The sequence below is a fragment of the Crinia signifera genome, chromosome 19, assembly GCF_055691185.1.
Source record: "Crinia signifera chromosome 19, ASM5569118v1, whole genome shotgun sequence".
Classification (NCBI taxonomy): Eukaryota; Metazoa; Chordata; class Amphibia; order Anura; family Myobatrachidae; genus Crinia; species Crinia signifera.
The window spans coordinates 129371255-129392804 of record NC_139226.1 but is presented as its reverse complement, the minus strand read 5'-3'; the positions used below and the strand labels follow the sequence as shown (position 1 = coordinate 129392804).

The following is a 21550-nucleotide window of genomic DNA, read 5'->3' as shown; positions in this document are numbered from 1 at the left end:
ATCATCTTGAGCACTGTGCTCTTGTGAAACTGTTTTTCTTGGGGGGGGGGGGGGATTTGAAGGTATTTATAAACTCTGGCGCCACAGTTTACTGTATGTCCTCTTGTTTCGTTCATGGACAATGCAGCCTTGCGTGCAGGGAAAAACACGCTACATTCTTAAATTCCATAAAGGCCAGAATCATTTCTGGTCATCCAAGCAATGTTGCCCCTTCTGTGACTGTGTTTGTAGATACCACTCCTTTGCTTGAATCTTGACAGAAGAACAATTCAATAAATCTCTTATGTCCTGGATCATCAAAGCTTTTCGGGGAGGAAATAGCAAATTGTCCTTTTTACATGCTGCATTGACACGAAAGCCTAGTAGTAGCCATGTAAAATCCCCCGAACACTTGACTCGTACGCTTTCATGGAACATTCAAACCACGAGTTCACACAACTGGGTGCCTCTCGTCATAAAACATCAAATATCCAGGATCATTTTACAGACTGCTCTGTCCATCAGTGTCTGCAACTTTTATGCTAGTCATTATCTCCGAGGCCAGCGGATTGGCAAGTCAGAACAAATACACATGCGTCTTGTAAAGTTTAGAAGACTAGGAAGTAGGGAGGCTGTTCCCCAGGCCATTTTTTTTTTCTTCAATGTCTGGAATAAAATACTCACCTCTGTGGTACCCGGGATTGGCTTCTGGATGGCACGCCATGCTGTGAATTGCCGTAAAGCAGTCCTTAACCCTATGGGGTTGATCCTATTAACCCCGAAGGGTGCAAGTTGCCGTTCGAGTGGCGGTGTAACGCTGATAACGGCACCCGAATTAACCCTAACTCGCACCCGTCTCAGGGCCAAATTCACTGAAAATTGCTTGCACCCCTATGGAGGTGTGAGCACTTTTCAGCAAATAAGGCCCCGTGTCATGGTGATACGCAACTTGCGATTGATCCGCACCTTTCAGAGTTAAAAGGATCAACCCATTTGTGTGCCAAGTGAATTTGTCAAAGTGTCAAAATTGGCGAGCAAACCATTTGTATTCATCATAATGACCTGTAACGTTTACCTTTTTATATAGGAAATATAATCTCTTTTAAACAACATTTTTTGTTTGAATTTATATAACCAACGTGAGCGACGCTGGCATTTTTAGCAGATAGTTTGCACTTAAATGGTTAAACAAGCAGATGCGTGACTGCGCAACATGACCTCTAACATAAACGTACAGCATCGGAACCAAGCTACGTGCTGCCCAGCACAAAACTGTCAAATGCGCGTTTTGATCCCAAAATCCCGGAATTGGAGTCTCCAATCTGGTATTGAAACCCTAAATCCGGAATTGGTATAAAGGGGAGGTATTGGATACTAGAGGTGGTTTGGAAGCCTCTTGGAAGGGATGAAGGTCATTTGTTGTTCCCCACAATTTTTACTACAGTTGATAACCTGCGGCTACTTACTCTCAAGATGCCCTTCTGCCAAAAAGTGACATCAGTGGGAGATGTTGGTCCTCAGTTTCAATTGTGAACACAATACTTTGCGCCCTCGGTGAGTCCATTTGTTTTAACCCTTGCAGTACCAGAAAATGCATTGAAGTATTTAATAGTCCCCTGGGGCGTTCGGAATAAATTAACATCTGAGCCGCTTGACCCGTGTATGTGCTGCTAGTCTAAGGTGTTCTTAAGTAACACAAGCCTCTCATGGATGATTTGTGGGCCTTTTCTGATGTCTGAGGGAGAACCCTCACTTAATGGGATTTGTACTTCTTCTACCCCGGAGGCACAGGGACATAATACAAACATGAGGTGTGTTTGCTACATACTGTCTACAGGCCCGGTGACCATATCAAGACCTAATAGGAGATTTCGGCATCAATGGGACTTATTGTAATGGTTCTTCCAGCACTACATTTATGGTAATACATTTTATATTTTTCCTATAGTTCTTGTTTTTGTTTTTACTTTTTACCAGACAAGGAGAAAATGCTGGTGCAGGTGCTCCATCTTCTATGCAACCTCCATGAGGTGAAGACGAGATGGAAGCGGGGCTACAGCATGTTACTGTAATGGGGAAGTAAGGGAAACAATTGGCACATACCTCTGCAAGTCATGTGTGCTGGCAAGCTGTCATAGGCCTGGCTGGTTTTGATGGGCTTTTTTTTCTTTTCTTTTATAGATGAAGTTGTCTCAAGGCCTCTTGTTATGTCTGTTTCTATGGCGAGCAGTAAAAACACACCGCCTGCCAGACTTGGGAGGGTAGGGAAAAAAAAAAATGAAGTGGAGAAAGGAATACGATTGGGTCAGTTAGTTGTAAAATGCTTTCCAGCAGGGCGTACGTGATTATTTTTTTACTTTAATACATGCTGCAGGGGCACCAGATAATATGCCTTTTTTGGGGGGGTCGGTTTTAACAATCGTCAACAGAGTTTGCAGAAGTTTTTTTATTGCATCACGTCACATTACAGAAGCCGTCACTACTCCAGGCACCGCCCTCCATGTAATGACACCCTGTGCCCTGCTCCTTGTCTAGCACGTGTGCATGGCGAACTATATCATTATATTTTCCTCCTTACCTCTCAATTAAAAGCCAGTCATGCGTTAAATATACATGTATAATATAAACCGCTAAAAACATAAATCTACTTACGTGACCTACGGTGACTGTATGACCCCCCTTACCCCTTTGGAATACGGCTGCTTAACGAACAATTTTCTGAATTCTGTCATTTGTCCCTTGGAACCTAACCTGTTATAAATTAGGGCTCTGTAGTGGGAACAAATGTAGAATTATTCCTTCCTTGAAGCAATGCTGTTTTTCAATTCCCTTTTTTTTTTTTTGTCTTTTTTTTTTTGGCTAAGAACACACTGTTCCTCGGTTTCAGATGTTGAATTTTAAAGATATTCATCTGTACTTGTTTTTATTACACTCTCTCACCCTCTGCTCTGCTATATGCTGTTCCCAAGAACCAGTAAAATCTGCTGCTGAGCTAGTACGTTAAATAACATTTATTTATATTTCTAATGTTAGGATGGTCACAGCAGCATGCGATTTTCCCTAGATCTATGTCCAAAATCAATTTTTCACCAACTTATATCCAATGGCTTGGTACTTTTCTCTCCATTTTAAATGATCTTTCATTCTCTAGAACGTTTCCACGATGTGTGTTCGCGGGCATTTCGGGGAGAGGTGAGGATTTATTTTGGCCGTACAAAGGTGATTGATTAGTGGCGAACGTACGGTTAATACGTTTTCTCGTATACGTCACTTATTACCCAGAATGCTTCCTGAGTTCCTCACATTACTATGTATATTGCCTAACCAAATTCGATTCTTTACAGGGTTCCCATATGCCTTGTGATCCTCCTTTTTTTTAGAGTTTGTTTTTTACATGAAAGCCAAATAACCTACCAGTATGTTTTTTTGGATTGTGTGAGGTAACTGGAGTGCTAAGAGTCTACCCCCAAACATGGGGAAGAACATACAAACTTCACAGTTAAAGCACCAACCCCAGAGAGCTTTGTTGCATTCGCTTACTGAAAGGACTAACGTGGCTCTTTAAAATCCTTCTTTTTTTTTTTTTTGCTGATCTTTTGTATTTATAGTCACAAACTGTCTCCATATATTGTATACAAAAAGATCTCTTATTAAACAGAGCCAACCATTGCACGTTATGGAGTGGCTGATGGATTTAAACAGTCAGCTTGGAAGCTGTTCTCCCGTTAAATGGTTCAGTCATGTCCTGTTTTCCCTGAAGGTGTAAAAAAAAAAATAGAATTGCATCCTGCGATCTGAGGCAGCTGCGTCATGTACCAAGGTGTACCGAAGACCCCGGAGAGAGCCGTCGCTGAAGAGTTAGAACAAACATTCCCCTTGGTAAACAGAGGCCTCTGCCTGGCAAGCTTTGCAAGACTGCAGTTTATTTTGATTTCTTGGAATTCAGCAGACACAAAATCTCTGTTAAATGTTAATGTTTCAAAAGACGCACAGATCAGCATTCTCTGCTGCTGCGGTGGAGGCCGAGACTGGGAGGAGAGGGGGGGGGGGGGTGGGGGGGTGGTGTAGATGATTGAGAAGGGATTATGTAGAACAGAAAACGCTGATTTGATTTATAGGCTTTATTCTCTTTTTCTTTCATAAAAGTACACTTTTTACTTCTAGCCCTTACTTTATGTTTTATCCCCCTGTTGTTTCTTCACCTCTGCCTCCTCTTTTCTCCTGTTCTCCCCAGGCAAAGCTGACCAGCGCCTCTTTTTAGCAAATCCGACATGGGGCGTAAAATCGGGCAGACAGGTTGAACAACTATTCAATTGTTCTATTCATTCCGGCTTTATTCAGAAACTTCAAGCCGATGGAGGCCTCCACTTTTGTATTGTGTGTCTACTTGAAAAATCTTACAGGGATTCTTTATCAAGTAGGAACCATTGACTCAAATACGCGCTTTTTACGGTTGTTCATTACCCATTTCAAAGTCAAGGGCAACGACAATGTGTCACTAGGCGGAAAAGTTCCCTTGATAAATTTGTGCCGTTTGTTGAATGTAAGAGGATACCCACTAGGTTTCCTGACTATTAATTGCTTTTGACAAGTTCAGCATATGTAGATGTGTGGCGTTCTATGTAGATTTCTTAAACCATTCTACACACGCGAGTGTCCTTTTTTTTATAGTCGGCAGCCATTTAGACTTCCAGTATTTTGCTGTATATTACTGTGGGAGAAAATGAGACTCCGGTGCGGGGAGAAGATGTAAAATCCACATTGAGCTTGGGTCGCAATCGAATCCCCTTAAGGGGGCCATACACTAGGGAAATTTTACCTGAGGCTTGAAATAGCATCAGATTTCCCTTGAACGGGTCCCGCATGTCAGACACAGGCATTGCCCGGGTGTTGGGAGAGCGGGCCACTGACGTCGGGGACATCACAGCCCTGTAAATACGGACCATGGAGATTACGACGGTTTGGTAAATCCGCTGTATTTTCGGCCGATCCCAGTTGTACACATTCGCACACGTGATCAACCTTCCCTCAATCTCCTCCCCCCTCGTGCAGGTTTCTTTGTGTAATAAAATAGAAAAATAAATAATAATAAAAAAAACGGCATGGGTCCCCCGTCTGGCTATAACGAGCCCCGGACTCATTGAGCCGGTCCCGGTTACTGAAATACAGGGGGGGGAAAAAACTGGGTCTTCCTCTGTATTTCTATAACCAGCACCAGGCTCTTGGCCCCCCAGTCCTGATTCCCAAAATACAGGGGGACATGAGTATGGGCCCCCCGTATTTCAGAAACCAACACCGGGTTTAAGCAGCCAGCAGTGTCCTGCCATAGCCAGGGGACACTTTTTACATTAGGTCCCCAGGCCAAAGCATGAACACCCTGGTTGATCAGCCCAAGCTGGGTCCCTAGGGGAGTGGGGACCTCACCAATAAAGGGGTCCCACCTCAAGGGGAGGCTCATTCAATATTTGAGGCTGCTGCTGACACTGGCCACCAATGCTTACAAACTGCTTCATTGAGGTTGCTGCAGCTGCCGCCGACTCAATGGGAGTCCTCCCAGCGGCGATGACCTGGGGGTGTGACAATGGATCTCTCCGACGCAAGTTGCGACCGAGGGGCGATGCAATGTGCACGGGAACGTGCATTGCATCGCCCCTCTTGTCACGTACATGCAATCTGGGCTCTGTGCATGCGATTTAACGCTTAAATCGCATGTAAATTGCCGAAATTTCATGTACATCCCCCTAGTGTATGGTGACTTTTAGGAACGCAATGATAAACAGAAATACGTCAGACTTCAAACCATTGGCCTTTTTGTTCTGAGGCACCATTGCTAACTTACCAGTGTTGACTATAAACTTACTGGGAGCATTCCTCAGACAGGCCTCTGTCATTACTAGTATATGGGTAAGGATGAGTATTCTGTTAGCTCCAATAAACAGGCTTTATTACAAGCAAACCGGAACACATTTTTTATTGTATGATAGATTCTTAAAGTTCGTATGTACACTTCGTAATTTGTAATGTTGAATCCAAAATAGGTGCAAGGCTGAAGAGTTGGTCGGACACAAATGATGTGTCAACCCTCTGGTTTCTTACAGAGAGGCCTGCTGAATGTGGTTGAGCCTTCCTTGAATACCCACAAGAGAAGTGCCACATAAAAGCATGCTTATGCCGATATCCAATTATCCGCGATCCCTAATTGTCTTACTGGGGGCTATACATTAATCCCTGCTAAGCCTCCGGCAGGTAAAACCTAATCCCCCAAAGCAGCCCCGTCTTTGAAATGTAGCTTGTGCTGCAGCCAAAAACCATAGGTTTCATTTAACCTGTGTGTTCTTGGGAGAAAATCCTATGCTTTTTATCAGGCGATCTAATTGGATAAAGACCGGTAAAATGAGTGAAAAAACGCAAGTGTTCAGCTTCCGAAGTTTCGTTGTGGTGATTGGAAACCACACTTACATCTCCTGACAAACCTTGTCATGAACATTACATTGACTTGAAGATACTACATTACAATGTTATGAAATTAAAATATACAGCATTCTAACCAATTAGCTTATTTCTTCTATTTATGAAAATAACCGTTGTTATTTTGTAGCATGTACATTCCTGTGCTAGAATTGTTCTTGGCCCAATCTGTACTAGTGGTGCATTGGAAATAGAGGTGTCCTCGTACATATTTACTACAGTCACGCCAAACCGCCATGTTGCGTGAGAATCTTCTGGCGCATCAGAGGCCTATTGTGATGACTTTAAGGCTCATTTTCAAGAAAAAAAAAAAACAAAACCGCTTGATGTTAGCAGACCTGCATGGGACATTGCTGCTTGGTACGAGCGGTGATTGTTTTTAGGGATCTTTTGGCTTGTCTAATGCTGCCATTCCAGTTTTTTACTTGCCTTTGGTCTCAGTGTCTGTCACGCTCTCCCTACACACCCTCCCTGTTCCTCCCTCCTCTTCAATAGATTGTGGTGGCTCGTTAATGCAAATGTCTGTTTGTACATTGTAGACTAATGGGACTTGTATTTGTGTGTATTGCAAAACAGTCGTTTGCATAGATTATTGACTTGACACCCTTACACCTTCTAATTTAGATATTATTAAATGGTATTCTAATCGACTTTCATGAATGATTCTGCTGTAATTCACTGCCCAGCAAACGTTTCCTGCAGTGCCCCTCCTGTTTTCAGTCTAATTTAATTACATATGCGTGTGCGTAGAAAGGAGCACAGATAATATGACTTTTTTTTTGTGTACAAAAGTAAAACATTTTTGAAACCTTTTTGTGCACTTGTTTTTTTTTTTTTTTTTGTATGTGTTCTTTTTATGCAGTGTTCTCATTTTAACACCATTTCTATTTAATACAACTTTCATGCTTTGATTTAAATCTCCCCTTTAAAATATTCCCCTATATTTGATTTACAATGTATTTCTAACCAACTCCACCTTGTTGAAGGTACTTTATAATATATGATTGTTCCCCATGTGTGGGGGGGAATAAAATATGATTGATTGAATATACATTGAGGCAACTATGGTGGAATTTTCTGTCTACATTTTTTAAGTCTTGAGTTGAGGCGTTAAGGCTGTGGTAAGAATTTACCGTACTGCTCCCACTTGAAAAGATATGTGCCCTTATTTTTACCTTGTTGAGATGTCTTACAACTGTTTACTAGCACCACCAGTGTGTTCTCTTTAATTAGGAGGTGGTTTTATACACCTGGCATATGTGCATTTACTCTGTGTGTGTGTGTGTGTGTGTGTGTGTGTGTGTGTGTGTGTGTGTGTGTGTGTGTGTATATGTATATATAATCACATCCTCCTAAAACTTTAAAGAGAAATCTTATTAACGCTTCAATTTGGGTCTGAAATTGGTGCCAGATTTGTATGTGTTAGGAGAACCTATTGCAAAAAGGGGGGATGTGTTTATTGTTGTGAAAAGGCAGCAGTTCTTCAAAAACTTCTTGTGGACTATATCAGGGGTTTCCTACTTTTTTTTTTTTTTTTTTTCCCGTACCACTTGATTGGGCTTCTCATTTATGTGTACGCCCTCCTCTCCATTTTCCACAGAACTTACAAGTGGACATGTCCTTATATATTAAGAAGTAGCGGAGGAGCATTGTGTGGTCAGGAATTCGGGAGCTGGCCGGGCCTCTGTACTGTGCACGGTCTCCTGGGTTCCCACTTACACCAATAGGATTAATGCCGCCGCTTCCTCCACCTGTGTCAGCGCGGGGCAGACGATTGCTGATGTCTGAAAGGAGACACAAGGAGACGCTGCTGCAGAGGGAAATGGAAGTGACGCAATGTGGATCATCTCCATGCTAATGGGAGATTTCATCTGCTGTTACCAATATTACTTTCACGTAACCCCAAACAGCTTGCAGTGTACCCCCAGTGGGGTACAAGTTCCCAAGGTTGGGAACCATTGGACTAAATACTGCAGCATTCCACAGTAGAAATGATTACATAATCATCCCTGTATTCTGTAGTAGTCTCTCCCCTCCCTCAAGAAGGTACTAAAAATGTGGCTTATCATGGAATGTAACACTGGTCAACTAGAGTTGATGGTTTCATGTCTGTTTTTTATTTTATTTTTGTCTCTGAAAATATATTTTAAGCAGCAGAGCATAAACAGTCGCGCTTCCTTGATGTTCATATTTAAACATTCTCTTTTAATTAACTTGGATTCCTAGTATATAAATCTTCCAAGTGTTGCAACCACAACATCCTGTATTTCATTCTGCCGGTCTCATCTTGGGCAACGTTTCCTTTTAATCCTGAATGGAAAAGCTTGCTTGCTGCATATTGATCCTTTTGTGAGGAAGGGCACCGTGCCAAAACTCCATTAACTTGTACACCCCACAACTTTGGCAAGTAATGTCACTGGAATGTGATGTGAAACAGCCTCAAAAGTTTGAAAGAACAGTCACCAGCTCCACTGGGATTGCTGAGAATAAAGGCTTCCATTTTGTTGTGGCTTTAAAAATAGAGACCTGTAGGGGCTTAAATGAATAAACTTGTGCTATATACAGGTATATGCTGCAAACCCTAGCAAACACATGCTTGCTTACACTAGAAGAAGGATGGCCTCTGTATATTATGGTTCACACCAAATTAAATATACCACCTCTGTGCCAAAATGTTGTGCCTTGTGACACTCGTCACGTGACACAGGACATAAAATGTTGAAAAATAAAAACGGTTTAAAAAAGGACGTTATGAGCTGGTTGGTTGATTGAGACTTATCTCCATCCATTCTATCCTTTTTCATAGATCTATCTGATCCCTCCCACTGTCTGGAGGTGCCCATACACGGTCTGATGATCGCAACGCATGCATTTTGTTGGGCAGTACAGACGGTGTAATGGTTAGTATTAGCGCCTCACAGTACTGAAGTCATGGATTCAATTCCCACCATGGCCCTAACTTTGTATATTCTCCTCGTACTTGTGTGGGTTTCCCCGGGGTACTCCGGTTTATTCCCCCATCCAGAAATATACCGGTATCTCAATTGGCTCCCAACAAATTAACCCTAGAATGTCTGTGTGTGCATGTACATGTGGTAAGGAATATAGATTGTAAGTTCCACTGGGGCAGGGACTGGTGTGAATGTTCTCTGAAAAAGCGCTGCGGGATATGTGTGCGCTATATAAGAAACAGTTAATAAATAATATAGTTAAAATCGATGCTGAGGCTCACCCTCGCGGGATCTGCATCGCAAGAAAAAATTGCGCCGGTAAGTCAAATTTGATTATATTGTATTCCCACTAGTGTTCTAGTATAGGCAAAATCTCAAATCAATATACTTGAGTAAATAGTCAATATTGGTTCTGGGCTCTAGGGAGTCCCCGAGGAATCGCAAGTCAAAGTGGTACATAGCCAAAATCTCAGTGTGTATGCCCCTTTTTTATAGAAGGTGAATGAGAAATTGTGCTCTAATCTGCCTTTTGTACAGTTCAACTTCCCCACCAAGCATTTATTGTGTCTGGTCATCAACTTGAACAAAGAGTTAAGAATCTGAGTACTCTTAGTGAAAGAGAGGCTGTATTTATTGCCCATTGTCTAGCCATTTACCTCAGGCTGAACTCCAGCCCAGAACACAGGGTTATGGTGACCCTGGTGGGTTTGAACATCTCTTTAGGCCCTTGCAAACCCTCTAGAGTGGCCCTGAAAGGCTGTGACCTCTGCTCACCCCCTTTCAGTCGACATGGAGCTTTGTATATTTTAACGCAAAATTTCTCTTTAATATTTGTAATTTCCTTCATGGGGTAAATTGTTTTTCCCCTCTTTTTATTCCCCCCCCCTTCAATGTATGTTGTATTAAATGCACATAATTAACCCTTCAGTTTTCCTGGTTCTCTTAAAGACCTCTTGGATAGTTTGAATAGAATGAATGTATATTATATTGCCCAATAATAATTTGGTCCTATGCTCTAAAGGTGCGTACACACAGATAGATATGGCAAAAGATCCGGGCGTTCCCGACCGATAAAGACAACCAATCTCAAATCCGTGTGTATGAATGATATATTGGACGATGCGAGTCGACCTCTACCAACGTTTGTTGGTAGAGGTCGATCTTTCCTGCATTCAGAAAGATCATAGACCAATCGTTAGCGATGTGTATCAATCGTTTTATGTGTATGCAGGATGAACGATTTGGTAAAGCTGATTGACTCCCCTTTACCATCGTTAATGATCAATCGTTCATGTGTAATCGTTTGCTCAATCGTTCATCATTTGACACCAAATCATTTGTGCGGGAGTTCAGAGGAAATCGTTAAAGACATTAGATCGTTTGCCAAATCGCTCTGTGTGTACGCACCATTAGTCACCAACCTACGCACACGTTCCTTAAGGTCTAGCACAATAACCTCACAAGTGACCTAATGGTTATTTTTTTTTTCATAAACTAATTCCGTACCGTTTTGCTTTACTGATTTTACCGTTGTTAGTCTGCCTGGAGACTCCCACATAATTACAGATTTTCCAGTTTTGTTCTTTCCCTATGGCTTAATTGAAGCACCGATGTTTGCAGAGAACGCAGCCTGTGACGACTCTGCATAATGCACTACTTCCCCGCTGGACTTCTAAGCTCGTTCTTGCACCGTTGCCTGATTTTTCTTTCATACCTCTTGCTAAACTTTGAGTGCGGTTTGCTGTAACCAAGCAGGTGTGAGGCTTGGACTGCAGCCAGGTATTAAGCAGGGAGAGAGAGGACAGATTGTCGCCATGCAGTTCCACCACACGTGGAGACTGCCTATTGATGAATCTCTGGCAAGAAGCCAGCCACCCAGCTTCCCCCCCCCTCCCACACCGTGAGGCGCGAGAGTACGGGAAAAAAATGGCTAGACAGAAAAATTGATTGTTCATGTAATTTGATTTGACACAAGGCAAAGTGGAAAGAGAGGACAGGGAAAAGCTACAACCTCAGCACTGCATTAGCAGAGCAGCATTGATGTGAAAGAATTTATAGCTGGCCCATTTCTTCTCAGGAAATGCATTTACACAGCTCTTACCAAAAAGGGGGTCAGAGGAACCTCCAGTAATATTAGGATGAATGGTGCTTCTATAGTCTAGGAGACTCTGTGGGTTTATTGAGAGAAGTCCCCCCATTAGGACTAGAACAGATTTTGTTGAGATCACACGTTGGGCAACATGCTTAATACTGGTCGATTACAATCAGCCCTTATTAAGAGTGCTGTACAAATAAACCCACCAGGCTTGCTGACGTTGAGCTGGATTGTACTACTGCAGACATGTAGCTGTCTGGTACGAGTTTTTTTTTTTTTCGTTCTGTCTGATCACTGCAGTAGTTTTCTAAGAAGGTCACTTTTGTACCCATTTAAATTTCATCCAAGTAGGAAATTATATTACACATGACCTTTCTGTTTTCAAGGTTAACTTTGATGATTTGCAATTTTTGCAACCGCTCGAGGAGAATTACGTTCCTATTTAGAGAATTGCCTTTTAACTGATTCTGGTCAGTGAACGGTGCTCTGTCCGGTCAGAAAGTTGGTGACGTCATATTTGCAGTTGCGTAGGGTGGGTTTTTTTGAGCATCTGAGAGCTACACGTTCAAGGTGGTCATATGTAAACGCACTGCATATTTATGGGGTCTGCTCTCACAGATTTATATTAGCTGTTGTACTGTAAGCCACTTGGTGAACACTTTCCATGTGAAGCACCCACAAGTATGAGTGCAGCTCTGATATATGAATAATCCTACAAGCATTCAGACTTGACTGTTTTTTCTTTTAAGTACAGGCAGTAATGTGTGTTGCCTTCAACTCTTGATGCCTGTTCACTGGGAATAATGCAAGTTGTAGTTTTTTGCCCACTTGATTTTGTGGTATGTAGCGTCTACAATGTAGACAGTACAAAGACCAATTTAGTGTGATATATATATATATATTTTTTTTAAATAATAAAAAAATTTGCATCCATCTGTCCTCTGTGTTTTATGAATGCGCTATTGGATGGACTGATGTTTGAGCGTGTTCCTTCAACAGTGCAGATTTAGCTGCTTTGTGGATTAATACTGGAAGATTGGGGGGGGGAAAAGCACATTTACCAGGGTATCCGCCTCTTAATTATAATACACAAAAAGAGTCTTAACCAAGTTGATGCCTTTGCACCGGAGGTAATATTAGCTGCCATTCCTGTGCGAGAACCAGAATACAATTTGTGACTCCCAGAATAGAACGCATATCCTTTCGCCCGTTGCAGGTTCGGGAACAGTTGGGATGTCACAAATGGCCTCCAGTTGTCTCTGTGGGTGAATTTTTTTTTTTTTTTTTTTTTTTTTTAAATAAAGGATCTCCCTTCTACGAACATATGTCTGCTGTAAAAGGCTTAGAAACCTCTCTGGCGTTATCGTCCCCTTCCGCTGTCCCTGGAAGCAGACATTAAATGTAATTGGTCTTGAAAAGAGAGGCTTAATACAGCAGGCGGACCTGCAAGGACTGAACGATCTGTCTGGGATTTCATCACTACATTGACCTGAGCAAATCCTTTCATCGCAGAGAAATCTGCTTAACAATCGTGTTTCCCCTTGAACCTGGAAATGACATTCCCTAGCCTTAGTCGCACAATAACCTCAGCGGAAAAGCAAGTTACCAGAAATCGTCATATTGCTGTTTGCAACCAACTGTGGTGGTTGTTGTCCCATAAAAATTTAACCCTTTCTAAAATCAATCATGTCTGCTTTGCTACTGACCCCTCAAAATACGATAAAGCATAGTCCAAGATTATAGCAATTCTAGATACTGCCCCCCACCTTAAAAAAAAAAAAAAAAAAAAAAAAAAACAATTCACCAGACGGTCTTTCTACTTTAGGGTGATCTGACTGGCACCTTCTTGGTTAAATGTCCCCCCCTCAGAAATAGACTAGTTAAGTCCTTAGTCTACCCAGGCGCCTGCTAGACTGCCATTTAAATCTCCCACGAGCCTCAGCTTGCCGTATGATTTTAAGAAGCTGTTCAGTGTGTGTCTAAGCACATGAAGTGAGCACCTAAATGCTTTCCCGCAACCCTGTTAAGACAAGTCCCATCCCTTTAAGCACAGGGAAAAATGAAATCCTTCCGTGCTGCATAGGATAATTGCTTGGAGACTAGCAGCTAGGCTCCCCCCCCCCCCCCCCTGGGTACAGCATCTTGTACAGTGCACACGTGATGTTCCAGAAGACGGCTAAAGAGGCTTTGGATGTCTAAGACTGTAATTGGTTGACTAGCTTTGTCCGAGCCGTGTGGAGTTTTCCAAAGTCTTGATAATTTAAAGTAATTAAGCTTCTTGAGATTTCCTCGCTCTATTTATGCGTCTGGTACTGTTGCACCACATCCTTCATATAAAATTTCTCTACCGATAATTTTTTTTTTTGTATTAGCTGCCAGTTGTCCCTAATGGAATTTGTCCATAATGCCAAATAAGATGGCATTCACAGGGGGAGTGATTATCGCCCTGTAATTCCAGGAGACAAACAGATTTTTCCCTATTCTGTCAATTTTATCATCTTCTATAATGGATGGATATGAAGTCTTGGATCACATTCCTGGATGACGACCAAACTGGTTTATCAATTGTTTGAGCTGGCTTTAACGTGAAAGCGCTGGATACAGCATTGCAATGTGAAAAGGGTATAAGGGGGGGATACAGATTTAATAATGGGTGCCTGATGAGTATTGGGGTGCCCTCGTGCCCCATCAGCAACCATTTGGGCACACAAACAGTGTACACGCTGTGCAATGTACTTGCTATTCAATCCTGGTTCGTTCACGATCGAATCGCACGGGGCAGTGTACACATTTGAATTAGACCATAGTTCAGAGATGTGTTATTGCCTGCAGTCTATTCTTCTATTTGATTTCGATGCTGCAGCTTTGCGGATCAAAATCTAATGCTTTGGAGTTCCTTTCGATATGATTTTGCTTCTATAAGCAAAATCTAATAGAAAAAATAGACCACATCGATTCGTCTGTACGCCCTATTACACTCCCCCCGAGAGTTAAATAAGTTCCAAGCGCAAGGTTTTTTTTCCCCCTTTTAACTGTAAACTGCTGCCTTGGTTGTATGCAGTGGAAATATATTGATTGGCCAGAGTAAATATATGAAGCATGAAGTTTACTGTGTAATTTGTTAATGCTTTCGGGAAAGCACAGGATTGTAATGCAGGTTAAACTGGCTTCTGTTGATCCCAAATCAATACGTTTAATGTCCATTAGCTGAACATCCAGGTAAAAAAAAAAAATGAAATCCAAGGCCTGTCAGCAGTTATGTTTGGGGATGATATTTTTTCCTACTGCCGATCAGAATGATTGTATCACTTTACAATTCCATCTAACCAAAAGATACCAGGCCTTGATGACTGCAGTGAAGATGGACGACACTCCTCTGCAGTAACGCGTGCTTAGTTGGATCTTTCCTCCTATTCAAGCTAAATGGTTTAGGTTAAATGTGGATCACATCACTGCTGTGTGTGTAAATTGGTCTTTCACTGTTGCTCTTCGCAGCACTGAATTGGATGCATACAGTGAGTTGAGACCATGGGAAATGCAACTTGTCTGCTATTACATTTCACATCTCAAATAGCAGTCATTTTATGCTGCCAGTTGCAGTTCTTTTTTTTTTTTTTTTTCTTTTTGTGTGAGATCTAGATCTGAATAGATCTGATGCCATAAAGATTACCAGCTCACCAGCTAACTATTTCTTGGTGGTCTCTTATCTTGACCCAGCTATGACTTGGCAATGATGACTCAACTTAAACCACCAAGATCACACATTTTCTCCAGCTTGCTCAGAGACGGTTATTTCCTTCCTTTATGTAAAAAATAAAATAAAAAGCATGTATGTATAGCAATCCTGAGTTGTGCCTGGAGTAGTCAAAGTACAAGAGGAGGTAAAATAAAATCCAGTTTTGTGCCATTTATTCTATTTGTGATGCCTGTCGGCATCCGGAAGCCTTGTATGTCTCGTTCGGTGCGTTTCAAACGTGGGCTTGCATTAGTATTGATGCGAATATAGAACTGGGAATCTCACCCTTTTGATATCAAGTTTTGATGCTGGCAGTCATCCCTCACACCTTAAGTGTACAGCAGTCCTATCCTTTGCACACCGAGATCTGTCTGGTCTCAGATCACTTGTACACTCATCCTCTGACCAGTTAGGTTTCTGTCTGCGCACCCACTGCAGAGATCCAACCTGCTCATGCCCAATTACCTCTTTACACCCAATAATTTTGTGAGTAGAGATGTAATCTTTGCACTTGGCTCCGGAATAGCCTGCACATCCGCAAAATTTTATATATCACTTGCTACTGTGGGTGCAGTTCTAAATCAGGCGTGTCTTTTTTTAGGATGTGCCTGTAGAAAAAATGCAATATCAAGACTTCTTGGCAATCTCAAAAAGTAGGGGTTTATTCCAAATAAACCCCTACTTTTTGAGATTGCTGAGAAGTCTTGTGAGTGCCGCTTCTTGTACTACTACTACTACATTGAACGGAAGTTTGAAGAAGGCACCGGAGCATTTCACTATTGAAACCTGTATTATATTAGAGAATTTTTTTTTTTTTAAAGGTTTTCCCTATGAAACATTACTCATTACAGATACTATTTCTTAAAGAAGGAAATTATTAACACTCATTATGATTTCTAAATGCCAACATAACATTCTTTGCTCTGCAGTCAGCTAGAAGTATCAGATGGGTGCATTTTTTTTTTATTTTTTGCTTGCTGGCTGTAACCTATGGCAATAACTTACAAGTCTTCTTCTGCTTTTATAAATGCTCAATAAAAGCTGATTTTAGTAAATTAAATAAAAAATGTTGTGTTTATAAGCTGTTACGGCCTGGAAAATTCCTAGAAGACAAACTATTCCAGTTCTTCTGCATCATTTTTAGGCATCCATAATATAAAGGGAAATGTCCAGGGAACATTCATATGATGACTGTTTCTGTATGTCAGGGATGGGGAACCTTTGGCCCTCCAGCTGTTGAGGAACTACACATCCCAGCATGCCTTGTTAGTTTTGCTGTCTGGCCATCCTCAAACTTTTGCAGGGCACGCTGGGATGTGTAGTTGGACAACAGCTGGAGGGCCGAAGGTTCTCCATCCCTGCTGTATGTAGTGCTAGATTTTGCTTTTAGTGTAACGGCCCAATGTCAGTTTTTGGAATGTTTTTGATTGGAAATGGTGCTCTGCTTTCAGTCACACTTTACTATAGGTGAATATTTAATTTTGTCTAGTGCAGAGGAACAGTATTGCTATCAGCTTACAGTTGCATTATACACTGTATGTATGCTCACAGAACTCTACAAAAGGACCAGGAGCTGGGGACAAAGTACAGAGCGAAGGGGGAGGCTTTAGGTCGAGGAACATCATTTAAATAGGACCATTGTTTTCTCTTGCCGTCTCATCCACACTTCAGACACCGAGTGTCTCTGATTACACACACTGCCTCTCAAAGTTTAGTGGTGAAGTCTGTTTTGTCTAGTACAATGGTATCCAGACACCGCTTGCCTGGAAGCAGCTGCATGCTATGTTGTGTCTTCCTCCAAGAGGCGGATTCCTGGATTTTTTATTTTTTTTAAATTTCCATTAATTTTTTTTAGAACAAATTTTGTTTACAAAACCCATCGGTTGTTTTGCATTATTTTTTATTTCAAATTTATTTTAATTTTTTTATAAATTTACTTTTATAGACCTGATAATCTGCTTCTCGTGTGCGTGAAATTATACATAGGTAGCTGCAACTGTAGCAGGGTCGGATGAGAAAAAAAACAGGTTTAAAAAAAAAAAAGAAAACTTCGCTTTTTTTTTTGTTTTGTACCATTTTTTTATTTATTTTTTGGTACTTATGTATTATCTGGGCTCCCATGTTAAATGCACCCCATTTTTTCATACCCCTACTATCCAATTCCGCATGGAGTTGATTTTATATAGTGTGTCGAGCGCAGCGAGCCACCGTGCCCGAAGCGTGGCGAGCGCAGCGAGCCCCGCGAGGGGTCGCGGTCTCATAAGAAAAACGGGAGCCCAGATATTACATAAGTACCTATTTTTTTGCTTTAAAGTTTTAATGAAAAAAGTTTAATCCCCTTTGTTATAATAATTGTGAAACGCTGCTCAGCCATGTTTTTTGTATTTGTGCTTTCTAATATATTATTAATAATATAATAAGGTAGAAGTTCTATTGAAGATGGGTGGTTGTTCATAGCAACCAATCAGAATATATATATATATATATATATATATATATATATATATATATATATATATATGTATCCACGTCCCCCCTCCCGATCCACGTCGCCCCCCCCCTGTCGGGATTCCGGCGTCGTGATTTTGAACGCCGGGATTTCATACTGAATACGAGTCAAGCATTGGATATGTCACTGGCATTAAGCATTTTTAATTAAAACACTAGTTTAGACGTCTGTTCAGTTTCTGGTCTGTTTCAAAGCTTCGAATGAACTAAACCAAAAGGAAGAAAAACTTTCTATACTAGCTGAAGATGATTCATCAGTCAGTAGTTGTTCAATAATGGGAAATACATTCGGATTAACGAATGTTGGTGGAGAAGCTTGATGCTAGGCAGACTTAGCACCTCATCTTAATCGCCACCCTATATGTCTGGTGTGAGTTATTTACTGCATTGTTTCAGATTACTGAAAGAACACAAGCAACAATAATGTGGAATAACTCAAGGGATTCCCTTACAATAGGCTTTAAAAAAAAATGTTAGATGTTGGTGTTCTTCCTGCAGTCATAACGTATAGAAAAAATACCATTTGGTTTAAACCAGCCACCCCCGAACTTTGGGCTTAAAATCATGTACTCTGTAATAGGAATACCTTCTCTGTCTATCACTTTTGGACTTCTTGCTTGATAAACCGCTGACATACCCAACTGATACTCAAGTCTAGCACTTTTTTTGACATTTAAGAGGAAGAAAAATAAAGTCAACAACTCTGAGGTTTGCATTAAGCAAATAAATACTATCAGACAGGCGCCTAGTATTGTGGTTTTTCTCTTGGTGAGAACCTTTTACGTTGCACTCAAGATTGTACCAAAACAGGAAGACTTTAATACTGTAAAAGAAAAAATCTTTGACAAAAATGTGACTTTGGCACCCTTTTTCCTGGAAGTGTTTGAATTTGGAGGCTAATCGTTTTTTTTGCATGTGACTATGCAGTGTTATGTTGCTCCTCCCAGGGCACTACCACTAGGAGAACCTAGGAAGGTGCCTAAGGTAAATGGCTGTGATTTGGCTTTTCATGACCCTCTTTCCAAAGCTTGTTACAGTTCCTAGCAGAATGTAATTTTTGAAGATGGCCACCTCGTTGAATTCTTCTATTGGTTGGCTTGTGATCACAAGGTTTCCACGGTCTGGTTTATGGAAATCGTTTTTTTTGCTGATCTTTAGAACATTGGTCCCTATCGGCGCCAAGCCACGACTTTAAGTTGTTGAAGTTTAATAACAGGCTTCCCTGTAAAGTGTACTTCTGCCATTGTGAGTATAGAGATTTCCACTTGGAGGTCATTGGTTCAAATCTGTGTTTTCTCGCTGTGGTCTTTGTTGCTATTATCTACAACTCAGACGTAATTACAGGTGGCGCTGAGAAGCCAGTAACCAAGACTGTAAACTTATTTGACCCACACCGTTCCATGTCAGCCTTCCTTTGGTGAAAAGGCTTTTCTTGTAGCTTGTTTAGGCTTGCTTCCTAAAATCCTTCCATTGGCTTGCTCTAGCATGTTCTTTTACTCTGAAAAGCTGCTAGGTATTTCCAAAAAGCAGCCCGCATGGGCTTATAGTATGAATATCCTGTCATGCATCCCCCTGAACAAAATGCTAAAATTTCCCGTGCTTAATCTTAAACTTTAATTGTATTGGTTTCCTTTTGGTGGTTTTTATTTTAGAATATGTTTTAACAGTGCAGTTGGGACTACTTTTTTTTTTTTGTATTTCTAGCTATATATACGGTACATGATTTTTTGTATCTTTCCATTTAGCTTTTATGTTCCCAAATTGATTACATTGCGTCATCCACCATTAGAAGTGTAAGAGGTGTGTGTGTGTTTTTTTTTTTTTTTTTTTTTTTTTTTTTAAAGGAGAATTTTCCACACCTGCTCACAAGTCACCATGTAGTTTTTACCTCGGTGAGTGTGTTGAAGGGAATACTGCTCTTGCCAGGAGGTATTTTCTATGCTTTAGGGTGATTTACAGTCCAAGCGTCAAACCACTTGTGGAAAAGTCAAAGCAGGATTTGGCATGTTACCCAGAATCCAGTGCAGCTGTGGTAGAGTGAAGTCATCTGCATGACAACCATTACAAATAAACACGGTCTGCGTTGTTCATGCTGTTCCTGATTCACACCACATAAAATATTCCTTCTATGTGCTGGCAAAATCAGACATTTGTCATTTTAAGGGCGGGTTTAGAGGGGGGCACTTATTCTGACCAGTTCCATTTCTATCATTGCTAAAATCGGTAGCACAGTGAAGTCATATTTGGCGTCTCGTAAGGTCAACGCTCTTCGGAAAAAGATTTCTGTGCGGTGAATAATCGTTTAGTGCCAGCAAAGGATAGTTAACCCTTTTTAATTCGTATAATGCACCCAGACCTTCCTAGATTCGGTTTGCCTTATCAAATCAGATGTGGCTATATTCTGTAGCTTTTCTATGTATAACAATGATGGGTATATTTCTGGGTGGGACCTGTAAATTGAGTAAATCTGATTTGGACAGGAGCTGAACCAAAATCGTGTCTTACGGAAATAGTCAGGTATACGAGGCTGCACTCTTCATCAGATGACCACACTGAAATATTTTAATACTGGTTTCACATTGCAAACCTGCTTTCAACCCGTTTTTGTAAATGTGTCTTAAAACGGGTCAAAAGTCAGTTAAACCCCTTTCATATTGCATGTTGCAAACGGTATATTGCAGTTTCAATACCGTTTTTGTACCTTTCAGATTCACCCATAGAAAGCCATACAATGTCATTTTAAATGTTTATTTCCTGCTTGTGGGCGGGGATCATGCAGGGAGATAACCTATCTTTGTAGCAAATACAGTTTCCGAGCTGTTCAGACTGCAGGGAAAACGGCACAGAAACGTGTAGGATCCTGCTTTTTAACACGTTTCAAAATACCGGTATTCTTTGACCAGTAAATTGACAATGGAGCTTTCACACTGCAGCTGTTCCCGTTTTAAAACTGTAAAAAAACAGCAATTTACCGTGTTAAAGCTGCAATGTGAAAGGGGTATAACCAGTGTGGCGGTCACATTGGTATCACTAGGGTTTCTTCCGCACAGTAAAGAAACACGCTGATGGGTTAATGTTCAACCGAGTGGTACATTGTTTGGACGCATAGGGATGGGGGGGCTCATGTGAATGTTTGGAGAATCCTCTGTAGGAGCACTGATATATAGGAGTAAAACATGAAAAAACCTAAATGTCAATGGTTCATATTTTTTCTTTCAGCTTTCTTCTGAACCTGCCGCTAAAAAGGCAAAAGCCGAGGACTCCATCATCCACTCCCCAAGCTTTACCGAGAAAGACAAATCGTCTAGTTGGTTACGGAATTTGTCGAACTCCAGCAAAGTAAGTGTGTGTGTTTGTGTTTCACGCTCTTATGTAACATGGTTTTGCTCGACGAGGAAGGAGAGTTGTGCCGTTAGGTGTTTTCCTCTAGCTGTCATAGAAACAATGCTCTAGTGTGTTTTTGATACGCCATGTCTACCTACTCTGGAAAGCGTCCTTTCCTGCTCTGTAAAAAGTGTTTTGGCACATGTAAGGGATGAGGTAAGTGGCTGTCCAATGCCTCAGGGACGCTGCAAAGTCCCCATCCCATAAACCGACAGGATCTTTTGCAAATTTCATATAATTTATTGGCAGGCAACAACTGCACCGGGTTTTAAATCTAATCCGGCTCATCCTCTCCAGTGAAAGTTGCTAAGCAATTAGGGCCAACACGGCAACCTAAGGAGGGATCAAGGGACGTAAAACAGGGACTGATTATAATGAATGTGGATACAAGTTACAGCCAAAAACTACAGGCTGTCATGTGTCCGGCCA

At 41.3% G+C, this 21550-nt stretch overlaps 1 protein-coding gene across 2 annotated transcripts in view; it reads left to right on the top strand.

Moving 5' to 3' along the window:
• The window catches only part of SKI (SKI proto-oncogene), a 69022-nt gene that overhangs the window by 40438 nt on the left and 7034 nt on the right, over window positions 1-21550 (top strand). For both annotated transcript variants that reach the window (XM_083163330.1, XM_083163329.1), the window contains exon 2: window positions 20957-21076. In XM_083163330.1, the coding sequence (XP_083019456.1) occupies window positions 20957-21076 (120 nt within the window). The remainder of the gene's footprint in view (window positions 1-20956; window positions 21077-21550) is intronic.